Source organism: Eleginops maclovinus, chromosome 5 (genome assembly GCF_036324505.1).
Source record: "Eleginops maclovinus isolate JMC-PN-2008 ecotype Puerto Natales chromosome 5, JC_Emac_rtc_rv5, whole genome shotgun sequence".
Taxonomy (NCBI): domain Eukaryota; kingdom Metazoa; phylum Chordata; class Actinopteri; order Perciformes; family Eleginopidae; genus Eleginops; species Eleginops maclovinus.
In genome coordinates, this window is record NC_086353.1 from 888,999 (window position 1) to 904,943 (window position 15,945).

General features: G+C 42.3%; 1 protein-coding gene across 4 annotated transcripts in view; it reads right to left on the bottom strand.

Annotated features, from left to right (window-relative positions):
• The window catches only part of LOC134864565 (sialic acid-binding Ig-like lectin 12), a 59,759-nt gene extending 49,781 nt beyond the window's left edge, over nt 1–9,978 (bottom strand). For 2 of the 4 annotated variants that reach the window (XR_010165849.1, XM_063883641.1), the window contains exons 1-6: nt 9,712–9,849; nt 8,100–8,447; nt 7,755–7,988; nt 7,283–7,612; nt 6,924–7,151; nt 6,031–6,291 (exon numbers count right to left, since the gene is read on the bottom strand). Coding sequence is in view for 2 of the 4 variants with exons in the window: in XM_063883641.1 (XP_063739711.1) it covers nt 6,031–6,291; nt 6,924–7,151; nt 7,283–7,612; nt 7,755–7,988; nt 8,100–8,447; nt 9,712–9,802 (1,492 nt within the window). In the remaining 2 variants the exon portion in view is untranslated. The other 2 variants (XM_063883642.1, XR_010165850.1) reach the window with 2 other exon arrangements.
• Between the last annotated feature and the right edge of the window lie 5,967 nt (nt 9,979–15,945).

Here is a 15,945-nt window from a genome sequence, read left to right on the forward strand (position 1 = left end):
TGCCTCCAATGTGACTGAAATAAGAAAGCTGCTAAGTTTGTGGTTGTTGACAAATGCATACAACTTACCTCCAACAACAGTCAGATATAAGGTGGAGTTACTACGTCCTAACTTGTTCTGGGCTTCACAGGAATAACTCCCACTGTGTTCAGCTCTGAAGTCAGTGATGGTGAAGATCCGTGCTGAAGCTTTTGGAGAGTCTTCATTCTCTTGTACCAGGTGTAGTTAGCTGCTGGGTTAGCATCACTGCTACAGGTCAGAGTCACTGAACTGCCCTCCTCTATCTCAGCAGAGGGACTCACTGACACAGAGGGGAGCTTTGGAGCATCTGGAGGAGAAATTAACACGGATAATTGAAATATTAGAATGTTTAATAGCACATGATTTACTATATAAATGTATCTTATCTGTAAGTTGCTTATCTTACAAAGTTACAGTTGAGCTTTTGTTTCTTGTAATAGTGCTGCCTCCATATTAGGATGTCTAATTTGTATTGGGATGTCAGAGTGTGTGTATGGGTAAACTCACACACTGCAGGAGAGGGGAACTTCTCATGTTCTCTCAGAGCACAGGTATAGCTGTCTGTAGAACCAAATGTGAATGAACAAGAAGACGTTCTTGTTCGAGTTCTCTTCCCGTTCCTGTACCAGACATAATGACCAATAGGTACTCGACAGCTGCTCTGACACTTCAGCAGTACCTGGTTAGTGTCTTTGCTCTCCACCTGCACAGTGAGATCTGGGTTTGTCCAGAAGGAGCATAATTATTATTTCAGACAAAACTCTCAACATGCATGCAGACAAACACATGTATTTTATTGTGTTCTAGATGTTGAACATTTGGAAATAATATAGATGAATGAAAATGTTACCTGTGACAGAAAAAGCGACTCCAGGTTCACCGGTATATCTTCCATCTTGGTTTGTTTTGATCCTGAACCTGTACTCAGCTGTGTCGCTCTCTCTCAGGTTTGTGATTCTCAGACTGCAAACGTTGTTTTCACAGCCATCCACTACACGACCTGCATACTCTGAGTCTGTGGTCACATCCACAAGTTCACCACCTTTCTTTTGAACTAACCACATTATTTTCTCTACTGTGTTGACACTTCCTCTCCCTGTAGATGGGTATGTGTAAGTGCAGCTTATCTCCACTGTTGATTCTTTCACTGCACAGACCTCAGCAGAGGTGTAAGTCACTCCCCAGTCATCCTGACCCTGAACCACTGAAACACAGAGCACATCAGAAACTAGAATCAAAGTGAATTAGTTAGGTTAACAATCTGTTAAGAAAAAGTGGATCATAATATAAATAACATTTCAGGAAATGAACACGGACAAGCCTCAAGATCCCCAATTATCAGAAAAAGATTCTAACATGCATCTATCGAACTAGAACTGAAGTTGAATATATTAGGGTTTATCATATTTTCATTGATGGAGAACATGTCCTTTTATGTGTTTCAACGTTGGTCTATTTATTGACAGTGTGTTCTCAAATTGCCATTTATAAGTCAACAAATAATTATTGATTATACAATTTTACACACTTTTCCAAGAAAGATTAGAAAGCAGCTTCTGTCTGATATACAGATAAAAGGAGAAGACTGCTTTAAAGTCAGAGTGGAAATATCACACTGAGGTCAGAGAGGAGAGAAGGAACTAGGAGGGTTCGGTGCAGAGGTATGGCGACATAAGAGAAGTTGAAATACAGAATGTAATGAAGTGTGAGGAAATGTCCCTTTAAAAACAATAACACTTAATGAAGACGACGAGCATTTTTATAACCAGGGTCATCTTAGAAAAATAACAAAGCAAATGTTTTCACACGGTGAGGAGGGAACAGTCATACATGAACAATATTCTCAGTTTACAGCGTGTAAAAGTTACTTGAACAAAGATATTTTATGCAAAAGACAAGTGGAATCGACGCTGACCAACACAGGAAAGATGGTTTCTGAATATCCATCACAAGTAACACTAAATAACAACTTTAAAACAAACTCTGCTGATCTACGTGTTTCAACAAATCCAACAAAATATATATCTTTAAAGATATTTGGGAAGTTTGCATTTCATCCAACTCTGATCCACTTATTCCCACCTGTGAGCTGCTTTTACCCATCCCACATTTCCCCAGAATCCCCTCTGTTGATGTGCTGAATGTAAGTGTAGATGTGCAGTACCTGACACAGAGAGCAGGAAGACCACTAATCCACTCGCTGCTGCAGTTAAACTCATAGCTGCTCCTCTCATCTCTGTGAGACTATAAAACATGTCAGATTAAATAATGAACACAGGAGGTTTACAGAATCATCACATCAATAAACTGTTTCTACTTACAGTGAAGGAGGAACGATGTGTTCAAAGACGCCTTTCCTCTGTCGTCAATGAGCAGAAGACGGATATCAGGTTGCTGAAAGACTAGATTTACTTCCTCTTTGATCATTAATATGCATGATGACACAAACCACAGTAAACACCCTCTGCACAATAAAGAGTTGTTGTTTTACAAAGTATAAACTTTTCTCAAACTAAATGAACTATGGTTAAAGACTCCCTTTGCTGCGTGTATACTACTGACTCCTGAAAAAAGCCTGAAAAAGGATTAAAAATGATGAGGCTAAAACAGTTCCTCTCTATGAGCACTGAGGACGTCACACAGTCTGCAGGTGTAGTGCAGGAACAGGGATGCATTCACCTGTGAACCATGAGGCAGTTTTACTGAACAGGATGAAGAGCACAGTATTAGTTATAAGAGAGGATGGAAAATCAAACGTAACACTGCCCTTGCCCTGGCTTCAATGACAATTCCAGGCCAGCGCCCAGACGCCATGATTCCAGCTGCAGTCCGGCCCACTCCAGCTACTCCTGTCCTGCCGGCGGCCCTGTCGACTCCAGCATCACCTGTTCCTGCTCTGATGGGGGTCCTGCCTTCACCTGCTCCAGTCCTGGTTGGGGTCCCGTGGAGATCTGTTCTGCCGGGGTCCAGCCGTCCTGCTCCGTTGGGGTCCTGCCATCACTTCTTTCGTCCTGCTCCGTTGGGGTCCTGCCATCACTTCTTTCGATGGGGGTCTTGCCAACACCTGCTCCTGCTCCATTGGGGGTCCCGTCGTCACCTGTTCCTATGGGGTCCCGCCAACACCTGCTTCTGCTCTGTTGGGGTCCTGCCATCACCTGTTCCCATGGGGGTCCCACCAACACCTGCTCATGTTCCCTTGGGGGTCCCGCCACAACCTGTTCCGATGGGGGTCCCGCCAACACCTGTTCCTTCACCGTTGGGGTCCCGCCGTCCACTGCCGACGCCATCAACTGCTTCCTCGGGGCTCCGGCCGACGCCAGTTCATGTCCTGCGGACTCGAGCTCCTGTCTCGTCAGTGGTCCCACCGCCTTCTACTCCAGGTCTTCCGAAGCGGTCCTGCAGCCCTCCATGCCGCCCTTCAGCGGGATCCCACTGCTGCCCACGCCGGCCTTTCTGCCGTCCTCCAGAGGGGTCCCATCGCGGGTTCTGTCGCCCTAAGGCCCGTCCTCCAGAGGCGTCTCGCCGCCTGCCAGCCCAGCCCCGGGAGTGTCCCCGCCGCGGCCTCCAGTCGCACTCCTGCCCATCCTCCAGAGTTCCCCCGCCGTGACTTATGCCCCTGTCTCTGGGGCCTCTGCCTTGCTCGCCCTTTGTTATACCTTAGAACTCCTGCCTCCTCTATTGCTTCTGTGCCTGGGTCCTTTCCCCCAATTCTGACACTTTTAAGTAAAGAGAAACTTTAAAACGTGAAAACTGATCAAACAGCATGCAGCAAACTTCATTATGAACTATCTGCATGTTTAGATACCACTGGAGGTGAGAGAGGTAATAGGTGTTTCTGTAGTCTGGGTGACCTGACCCTTTAAAGCAGACAGTGGAGGGAGCACTCAGAGTGATGAAGCCTGAATGTGTCACACTTAAGATTCACCACTAGAGGACAGTGAAACATCAGGTACTGAATCAGGGCCATTCTGCCTGCTCTGAATATGAGACCCTGAATAAGATAAACTATGAACCAGATTAAAAAAGAGAGGGGAGACAGGAAGAAGGGATGAAGGGATTTAAAATGAATGGAAATTGGAGGGAGGGTTGAACTGATGAAGGATTGAGGGAGAAAGGAATGAAGGGATAAATGGATGTGGGGATGAAGGGTCATGGGAAAGAGGGATAGGGGTTTCAGTAATGAGTTAAGGAAGGAGGGTTAAAGGGATATAGAGGTAAAGGTTCAATTGAGGGAGGGATGAATGGAAGAGGGACTCTGGGATGAAGGTTTGTAGGGATGTAGAAATGGAAGTGCCTGTCAACAGTAAACTGTGAGAAAGAATGATGAATAATCACAAAAATATATCATTTAATGTTTTACTATTATATACCGTAGATTCTTTCAACAGTCTGATAACTGTGAATTAAAAATACAGAGATTTTATTTTTCTCTTTTGCAGTATTACGCTGTAAGTTCATTTCACAGAAAGGTACCGTAAAATAACGGTAAAGGGCTGGCGTCTGTGCTGCCAGCCCTTTACCGTTATTTAACAGCAACAGGTTTTACAGTGTAAAGATTTCCAACATGAGCTTTGTCCTTCACTTGTTGTAGAAGCTGGCTGTTGATGTGACTCTTACACACCAGCACCTGGGAAAGATAACATCGAGCAAAGGTTTCTACTAGTGAGCTTATTTTAGTTTCAGTGTGAACAAATCCAAACTGTAACTGGAGTCAAATGTGATGCTTTTAGTCTCTCTCAGCAGCACAGATATAAACCAAGACACTGATCAGGATTTAAAGAAGGTTATTTATTATGTAGAAAATTCAAAATGATAAAATGCACAAGAACACTTATCATAGACTTCTGTATTATCACAGATTCTACAGATAGTAAAATAAGCATGCATACTTAAAGCAGTATGTTACAGCACCTGACCATCAGCTGCTCTGAACAATAAGTCATGTCTGACACCTCGACATGATTCAGTTCAAGCTGCCAGCAGCACATTCTGCTAGACGTCCATGCTGCTGACTCCTACCTGCTGCTGCTACTGAACACTGACTATAAAACATATTGGGAGTTGAAGGTGAATGTATCCACCTCCCCCACATCCTGCACAGCCTCGCTCTCATCAGGGATATTTCAATGTCCTTCTTCTTGGTGTCCATCAGGTGAGCATCTGAAGAAAATCACAGGAGACTTTGTGTAAAGTTACAGCTGGAACTGTGACTCTACATGTGGAGTGGGCCTGTTGTATCTGATGCAGGAGGCTCTCACCTGACTGGACTTCACACCATGTCTTCCTGCTCCTCTGGGTCTTCTGTCTGTGCTGCAGTGTGAGAGACGTTCTCATACTCAGGAACAGAGTCCAACTGATGGCGAGAGAAGATAGAGGGAGGCTCTTAATCATGAAACTGTATATATTATGAGATACAATCAAACATGTATTATATTCTGAAGAAAACTCGTTGATGTCATTGTTTTAAAACCAAAAGCATTACTGGTTTCCACTCAGCAAGTCTTTAAAACACAGGTTCACTTAACTCCTCTTCTTCAGATCATTTATGGGACAATGTATAACCTCTGTCTCACCTCTATCTCTTCAGGTGTATGTGCTCCAGTGCTGGATCTCAAAGATTTCTCCTTCCTGGATTAACAACAACAACAACAACACCAACAAGTGCAGAATTCATGACAGTGAAAGAGAGGATGTTAGAAGATAATAAATACATGTTGAGTGAACTGATGGATTTCTCTTGTTGTACCTCATCCACAGACTCAGGAGAAACACAGGAATCAGAATCAAGACCCCCAGAGTCGTCCTGATGATATTCACCATCATTGTTGAACTCTCTAGAAAGAGGAATACATGTGTGATACGTCTCACTACTAGATTTATGAATCACTTTGTCAGTGTCATCCACCTCTGACACCATGGAAGGTCCTCCCTGAACACTGACATGTTTAATATGCATGGGTTGCTGCATATTACAATGAGGATCAGGTCTGGTGAATGTGGAGAACTCACCTGTTGCAACAATCAGATGTAAGGTGGAGTTACTACGTCCTAACTTGTTCTGGGCTTCACAGGAATAACTCCCACTGTGTTCAGCTCTGAAGTCAGTGATGGTGAAGATCTGTCCTGAAGCGTTTGGAGAGTCTTCATTCTCCTTGTACCAGGTGTAGTTAGCTGCTGGGTTAGCATCACTGCTACAGGTCAGAGTCACTGAACTGCCCTCCTCTATCTCAGCAGAGGGACTCACTGACACAGAGGGGAGCTTTGGAGCATCTGGAGGAGAAGTGGAAATGGAAAGTATTTCAGATATTAAAACATGTTATCTCCCATGATTGACTTTACTTTAATAAACTGTCCCCTGCAGGAAGGAAGGACCTGCTGTATCTCTCCATGAGACCCTGCAGGTGAAGCAGCCTGTTACTAAAGGAGCTGCACAGTGTGGACAGGGTGTCCTCTGGAGGGGGGGTGGGACACATTGTCCAGCAGGGAGGACAGCTTGGCTGCCATTCTCCTGTCTCCCAATGTCAATCATTGTGCTTTCATATTATAGCCACACCCCCGTACTACACTCATGAGCCTTTTGTTGTGAGCTCTTTTGGGAGGCATCATGCAGGTTGAATTCCTCTTCATTTCTCAGCTGGTAGATCAATTCCTAGTTATGATTTGCAAATAAACCCCCAGGTGTTAACATAATGTTAATACGTGACTCTTTATATTCATCTCTAATAACATAAATAACGTGGCTTTGCTGAGTGATAGAAAGCTAATGTGCTTGTAGGATAGTTGTCATCCTCATGGTTCTATTCACTAATTGCAAGTTGGTCTAGATAAAAATGAAATTACTGTAATTCAGAAAGACTCCAGGACGTTATACATAATATCAGTGTGTGTTTGAGTAAACTCACACACTGCAGGAGAGGGGAAGTCTTCATGTCCTTTCAGAGCACAAGAGATGTTGTCTCTGGGATGAAACAGTCCTTCATAAGAAGATATCCCCGTGGTCATGATTGTCTCTCCGTTCTTGAACCAGACGTAGTACAGGGAACCAGCCGGACTGCAGGAGCTGTGACACTTCAGCTCTGCCTCAGTAGAATAGGTGTAGACCTTTGCTCTGATCACCTGCACCTGGAGAGCTGGAGAGCACAACCGCCCAGAAATAGAGAAGAGCAATAGTTCCTATTCATCCAATAGTGTTTACACAGACATCAACACTTCCAGTATTTGCAGGTGTACTGTGTATTTACATCAGTGTGTTGATCAGTACCTGTGACAGTCAGAGTGGTTCCAGGTAAATCCCTCCCCCATTCAGAGCTTGCTGTTTTGAATGTGAAGAGATACTGAGCTGAATCTGAGTCTCTCAGGTCAGAGATCCTCAGAGTGGATTCTCTCCTTGGTGAAAGAACCTGAACACGTTTTCTATACTGGGAGTCTTCACTAAGGTCCTGATGACTACGCTCAGGTCTGAACCAGAATTTAGATTTAACATGGTCTTCATTACTACTGTACGTGCAGGAAATGTCCACTGATGATCCTTTGAAGGCACAGATGCTTCTCTCACTGTAAGTCACAGTATTGCAGACTCCACCATTAACACCTGAACATAAATATCTTTGGTTAAATTATTATGGGAATGTAATCGCCATCACTCAAGGCTGGTTGTATTGCTGTGGGCGGGGTCTCCCTGTTATGTACTAAGGTTCAGCATCATGTTTGTGGAAGACTGTAAGTGAACTCACACACTGAAGGAGAGGGGACATTCTCATATCCTTTAACAGCACAGGCATAGCTTTCTTTAGGATAGAAATAGTCATTAAAAGATTTTGCATCCTTTGCTATTTTCTGTCCATCCTTGTACCAGATGTAGGAACGACGAGAAGTTGGAAGACAACCGCGGACACACTCCAGGTCTGCATATATACAGCTTCCATAGCAGGAACTTGTTTTACTCACCTTCACCTGGATACCTGGATCTGTAAACAAAGAGTTTAGACTGAACTGTCATTGTACATAGATGCACTGACATTCACTGCAGTGCTGACCAAATGTTGAGATAACTTACAGAGTTACAGACAAAGTATTACCTGGGACAGACAGAGTGACTGGTTCACCAGCATAAGCACCTTGTTTTGTTGTGAACCTGAACCTGTACTGAGCTGAGTCTCTCTCTCTCAGGTTTCTGATTCTCAGAGTGCAGGTGTTGTTTCCACAGAGAGTCTCTACACGACCTGCATACTCTGAGTCTGTTCTCAGATCTACAGGTTCACCACCTTTCTGTTTAGTAAACCAGAATGTTTTCTCTACTGTGTTAACACCACCTCTCCATGTAGATGGGTATGTGTAGCTGCAGTTTATCTCCACTGTTGATCCTTTCACTGCACAGATCTCAGTAGAAGAGTAAGCCACTCCCCAGACATCCTGACCCTGAACCACTGAAACACAGATCACATCAGAAACTAGGATTACAGTGAATGACTTTGGGTTAATCAGTTAATGAGACAAACAGGATGGTAATACCAATATGATTTGAGGAAATGTTACCCGAACAAGTTTCAAAGTTCTCTATCAGATGATATCTCATCTACAGGATCTAACTACAACTTATTTTGAATATAGAATTGTATCCTACAGTATATATCATTGTACTGCAGCAGTATGACACAGGAATAACTCCTACTTTATGTGTTTTAGATCGGGTCTATTTAATGTAAAACGTTTTTAAAAAGTGCCAATTATTCTTCAACAAACATTTAACATTCTACACACCTTTTCTGTGAAAGAGCAGAAGAGCACATTAAACTTGCATCTTAATTCCTACTCAGACACTTTATAACTGCTGAAAATTATACTTCATTACTTCTGTTGGTTATTTCTGAACTAAACCAGGCAAAACAGAACTCAAACGCATTGAGTGAGCTTAGTTATACATATAGTCAGTGTACTCAGCGATAGGGAAAGGCCTTAATAAACATTAAAAGTGCTTTTTTAGGGATCATATTATTTAGAATAGTGTGTGATTCTCTTGAGTTTCTTCACTGTTCACTCTGTGGTCAGGTTGCTGCCGAGTTAAGTGTGAACATTAAAGCTTCTGTCTGATATACAGATAAAAGGAGAAGACTGCTTTAAAGTCAGAGTGTGGAAATATCACACTGAGATCAGAGAGCAGAGAAGGAACTAGGAGGGTTCGGTGCAGAGGTATGGCGACATAAGAGAAGTTGAGAGATAATGTAATGAAGTGTGAGGAAATGTCCCTTTAAAAACAGTAACACTTAATGAACACAAAGAGCATTTTTATAACCAGGGTCATCTTAGAAAAATAACAAAGCAAATGTTTTCACACGGTGAGGAGGGAACAGTCATACATGAACAATATTCTCAGTTTACAGCGTGTAAAAGTTACTTGAACAAAGATATTTTATGCAAAAGACAAGTGGAATCGACGCTGACCAACACAGGAAAGATGGTTTCTGAATATCCATCACAAGTAACACTAAATAACAACTTTAAAACAAACTCTGCTGATCTACGTGTTTCAACAAATCCAACAAAATATATATCTTTAATGATATTTGGGAAGTTTCCATTTCATCCAACCCTGATCCACTTATTCCCACCTGTGAGCTGCTTTTACCCATCTCACATTTCCCCAGAATCCCCTCTGTTGATGTGATGAATGTAAGTGTAGATGTGCAGTACCTGACACAGAGAGCAGGAAGACCACTAATCCACTCGCTGCTGCAGTTAAACTCATAGCTGCTCCTCTCATCTCTGTGAGACTATAAAACATGTCAGATTAAATAATGAACACAGGAGGTTTACAGAATCATCACATCAATAAACTGTTTCTACTTACAGTGAAGGAGGAACGATGTGTTCAAAGACGCCTTTCCTCTGTCGTCAATGAGCAGAAGACGGATATCAGGTTGCTGAAAGACTAGATTTACTTCCTCTTTTCATCATTCATGTGCATGATGACACAAACCACAGTAAACATCCTCTGCACAATAAAGAGTTGTTGCATTACTGTCACGGGCTGGGAGAAAAGGACCCAGATGCAGTATGAAGAAAGGGAAGGCAGGTATGGGGGTTTAAACAAAAAGCAAGCTTTATTGAAAAGCTGATTCAAAACTCCAAGAACTGAAGGAGCAGGTGAGGTAAAAACAGAAAAAAATAAAGAACTAATAAACACTGACCAGGGAAACAGGAACAGGAGTGGGAACAGGAACAGGAACAGAACATGGAAAAGGCTGGACCCCGATGGGACAGGAGTCGGCAGAATATTGGATGGAACCGAAGTTGGCAGGTCCCCCGGTGGAACAGGTGTTGGAGGGATCCCGAACGGAACAGGAAAGGGGTTTGGCGAACCCCCCGCCAGAATAGAAACAGGTGTTGGCGGCACCCCCAACCGAACAGGTGTTCGCGGGATCCCCATCAGAACAGGTGTTGGCGGGACCCCCAACAGAACAGGTGTCGGCGGAAACCCCAGTGGACCAGATGGCGGCGGGACTCCCAACAGAATAAGAACAGGTGTCAGTGGGACCCCCCACGGAACAGGAACAGGTGTTGGCAGGATCCCCAGCAGAACTGGTGTTGCCGGGACCCCTAGCGGAACAGGAATAAGTGTTGGTGAACCCCACGCCAGAATAGGAACAGGTGTTGGCAGGATCCCCAGCAGAACTGGTGTTGCCGGGACCCCTAGCGGAACAGGAATAAGTGTTGGTGAACCCCACGCCAGAATAGGAACAGGTGTTGGCGGTACCCCCAACTTAGCAGGATATGATGTCAGCGGAACCCTCGGTGGAACCGGTTTCGACGGGACCCCCAACAGAATTGGGGTTGGAGGGACCCCGAATGGAACAGGAACGGGTGTTGGCGAACCTCCCGCCAGAATAGGAACAGGTGTTGGCGGGACCCCCAACAGAACAGGTGTCGGCAGGACCCCCATCAGAACAGGTGTTGGTGGGACCCCCAGTGGACCAGATGGCGGCAGGACCCCCAACAGAACAGGAACACGTGTCGCTGGGACCCCCAACGGAATAGAAACAAGTGTTGGTGAACCCCCTGCCAGAATAGGAACAGGTGTTGGCGGGACCCCCAACGGAACAGGTGTTGGCGGGACCCCAACGGAAGGGAGTTGGAGGGACCCCCAGTGAACCAGATTGCGCGGGACCCTCAACGGAACAGGACAAGGTGTTGGCGAGACCCCCTGTGGAACAGATGGCGGCAGGTCCCCAAACGGAACATGAGCTGTTGACGGCGGGAACCCAACGGAGCAGGAGATGTTGTCGGCAGGACCCCGGTGGAACAGTTGGCGGAAACTCAAGACAGACCTAACCCTAACCCTAACCCTAACCCTAACCCTTACCCTAACCCTAACCCTAACCCTAACCCTCTAACCCAGTGGTTCTCAAGCTTTTTTCAATGATGTACTCCCTTTGAGAAACACTATCAAATGTATACAATCCATCACTAAATTCATGGCAAACCAATTTGACATCATGCAAAAACCCTAAGACGACATTAGCTGCACTGAACTGGTCCTTTTAATGAGCTGTAATTACAGTTCAGTGAGAAACATGGCCTTGTGCTTCACTGAGGATCTATGTCATTCTCTGTGACAGGGAGGCAACTTCCAAATTGAAACCTTTTGGAAAATTTGGACAATTTCTTCAAAATGATCACTTTTTTCCTAAAAAGATATGACTGTATTTCAGATTTCTGACTGTATTTCAGATTTCTGACTGTATTTCAGATTTCTGACTGTATATCAAATTTCTGACTGTATTTCAAATTTCTGACTGTATTTCAGATTTCTGACTGTATTTCAAATTTATGACTTTTTTTCAAATTTCTGAAAATGTTTCTAAATTTTGACTTTTAAAAATGTCCCACTATTTTCTCATTATTCTAACTCCTTCATGTGGCCCTAATCATCTTCTTTTAAATATTCACATTTACTGTTCATGCATTTGTAACATCCCGCATGGACTACTGTAATACCATCCTCTCAGGCCTTCCAATCAAACTCCTCAATAAACTCCAAATCGTTCAGAACTCTGCAGCCCGGATCATCACTCGCATCAAGTCCTCTGACCACATGTCAGGAGACATTAGTAGGTGAACACAGTAGAGGCAGACTGTCACACTGAGGGAGGGAAGTGTGTGTCCACAGCACAGCCACAGTCCTGCTCTTCACTGACGGAAACACTGAGAGCTGAGCTTCAGGTCGTGCTGCAGAGTGAAGTCTGGTTTTACACGTGTGTTTTTGAAATGTTGACTTTTGAAACCTTAGATCAGCACTAATGAAATTGAGTCGTCATGATGCATGTGGCTTTCAGGTCATGGTGTCGAGGCGATTGCACAGAAGTGTAAAGAGCATTGTCTCAGAAACTGAATTGAGCCAGCATTTACAATAAAGGGAGACATGAGAGATCAGCACTAGAGAGCGGCTGAGAGGTGTGGGTTATTAGGGTTTACCACAAAACCCTGTGTGCAAACAACAGACAGTGGATATTAATAATGTGAGAAGGAGGAAGTGGTGTTTTTACAAGCCCACAGAAGGACTTCCTTTTAAAGTAGGTGTGAAGTGTTTCAGTGTTTCTTGTGTAGATCAATCTTCTGTTTTATTCTCCTGTCCCTGAAGCCACACGGAGACGAGAGGAGCAGCGATGAGTTCAACAGCGAGTGGGTTTATCGTCTTCCTTCTCTCTATGCCAGGTAATGTAAATCCACGTTAACAGAGCAGCTTCACATGGGATTAAGAACAGATTCTAAATACATTGTGGGTCAAATCCTTTTCTTTGTAACACATAACATATCACTGTGACCTATCATAGGAAAGCTAAAGGGTGAAATATGTCCCACTCAAATATAATGTAGTATGAGTTAAAGAGCTCTGTGAAATGTCTGTAGATGTCTTAAAAGAAGTACAGAGCAAATCTAAACAACCAGAAGTAGGAAATATTTAACAATGATCAGTTCTGATCAACACATCTGGCTCTTATTAGTTGCATAAAGTCACTTCTAATATATTTCACACGCTGTTAGCTGAGTATATTGTTTATTCCCAGTGTTCCCTCCTCACCCTGTGACAACATCTTCCTCTGTGTTATTCTTAAGACGACCCTGGTTAAAAAAACTCTGGTTTTAAAGTAATAATCTTCTGTTATTGATCAGAAATCTTCTCCAAACCCTGCTCCTTCCTTCTCTTGCTGCCCTCAGCTCTGATCTTATCTGTATATCAGACAGAAGCTGCTCACACCTCAGTGTTCTGCCTTTATTTTTACTGCTCACACCTAGCTCAGCAGCACCCTGACCACAGAGGGAACAGAGAGGAAACTGACGTTTCAGTCACTGCTGCACAGACAGAAGACCCAGAGGAGCAGGAAGACATGGTGTGAAGTCCAGTCAGGTGAGAGCAGGGTTCCTCATTGCGCGGCTCGCCAAGCTTTAATTGGTGGCATGGCAGTAGGCTAAATAAAGGGGTGATAGATATGATTACACAGTGCATACACATAGCCTCTATTAGCCTACAAATAATAAAGATAATATACAATATAGTATACTATATAACTATATAAAATAGTGGATAAAAGATGTAAAAATAGACAAGAAATAAGATATTTAAACTTGCCCCCCCGACACTGACTCACTGCCGAGTTGCCAGTTTTGGCGGTCTATCCAGCACTACATGGGGAATGTGCTGCTGGACGGGTAGATGCATGGTGGGATAGTATAGAAACAAATCAACTTCAGGTCATTAACAATATGTTACCGTGTGCATGCTCATGAATATGGACATGTACTTAAAAGATCATTTATATCGCTCAATTGGAGCATTTAAATTGGAGGATACTACGACCAACCTGGCACTTTTTACTTTCACTAGCTTGACTACGATCCAATATCTTCTCCATTTCATATTAGTTAGAAAGTGTTTGTAGACGAACAATGGATCGATTTCTCAAAAAAGGAAAGTTGCAAACCATGCATGCTGCTGCTCATCCCAGTATTAAGGTAATCCTGCTTTGAATGAATATATAAATAATAATAATAATAATAATAACAATAATAATACAAAAATAACAATACTAATATTATTGTTATTATTATTAATAATGAAACATTTATTAATAATAATAATAAAAGTAATAATAATAATAAAAACAATAATAATACAAAAATAACAATACTAATATTATTGATATTATTATTAATAATATTAGTATTGTTATTTTTGTATTATTATTATTAATAATGAAACATTTATTAATAATAATAAAAGTAATAATAAAAATAAAAATAATAATAATAATAATAACAATAATAATAATAATAATAATAATAATGAAACATTTATTAATAATAATAATAATAATAACAATAATAATAAAAATAATAATAACAATAATAATAATAATAATAATAATAATAATAACAATAATAATAATAATAATAACAATAATAATAATAATAATAATAACAATAATAATAATAATAATAATAATAATAATAATAATAATAATAATAATAATAATAATGAAACATTTATTAATAATAATAATAATGCATTTATTTTATATAGCGCTTTTCCGAGTGCTCAAAGACTCTTTTCATTACAGCATTGGTTGGCTGCATTGCATTTTGTATGTTCTGGGTGGGATGACAGATTAATAAGCAGACATGCTCATTCTAACTGAATGCAGCTTTTGGCTCTCTGATTGACTTTGTCCTATCAATGCGGCTCACATGTAAAAGACAGTGAAGACCACTGGGTGAGAGCCTCCTTCATCAGATACAACAGGCCCACTCCACATTTAGAGTCACAGTTCCAGCTGTAAAGTTACTCAAAGTTTCCTGTGATGTTCTTCAGATGCTCACCTGATGGAGACAAAGAAGAAGGACATTGCACTTTGTGAATTTCTACATAACAAACATTTTAGAAAAATCCTGATCTCCGTCTTGGCTTGCCTTGAACATCCCATTTTACTCCATGCAACTTGGAAACATGTGAGTTTAGAAAGGTCTTCTGTATTTATTTATAATAATATAACCTTTATATCATTCACTAAATTAGTTATACAGAAACATTTTAATACTTGTTGCTTTGGTTTATGTCTCAGATTGCCACTATGTGTCACTGTGAGGATAAAACGAGACACAGTTTAACAGTTTATTTTAATCCCGGATGTTGCGGGTCGATCCCTCCCTTCCTTTTTCCCTTCAACCCTTCATCCCTTCCTCTCTACATCATAAACCCGCCTCCTTCCATTCATCCCAACGTTCATCCCCTCATCCCTCCCTCATTTGAACCTTCACCTCTATATCCCTTGAAACCTCCTTCTCTTAACTCATTCTTAAACCCTTTTCTACTTCCCCTCATCCCTTCAATCCTACTTCCCTTCATTTATCCTGCCCTTTATCCCTCCCCTTTTACATCCCTTCGAACCTTCCCTCATTTGAGCCTTCACCTTTATATCCCTTTATCCTTCCTTCCCTAATTCATTACTGAACCCCGTATCCCTCTTTCAGATTTGCCGTCATCTAAACATCCCTCCTTTTTCTACTTCCATTCATGACTTTCTTCCTTCATCCCTACCTCTCTACATTCCTTTATCCTTCCCTCCCTTTATCACTTTATCCTTTCATTCATTCATCCCCTCCCTTTATTCCTCCCTCCCATTTCCCTTCATCCCTTCTTCCTGTCTCCCCTCATCTCTTTAAAAAAAAATCCGGTTCATACATGTGTCTTATTTAGAGCAGGCAGAATGGCCCTGATTCAGTACCTGATGTTTCACTGTCCTCTAGTGGTGAATCGTAAGTGTGACACATTCAGGCTTCGTCACTCTGAGTGCTCCCTCCACTGTCTGCTTTAAAGGATCAGGTCACCCAGACTACAGAAACACCTATTACCTCTCTCACCTCCAGTGG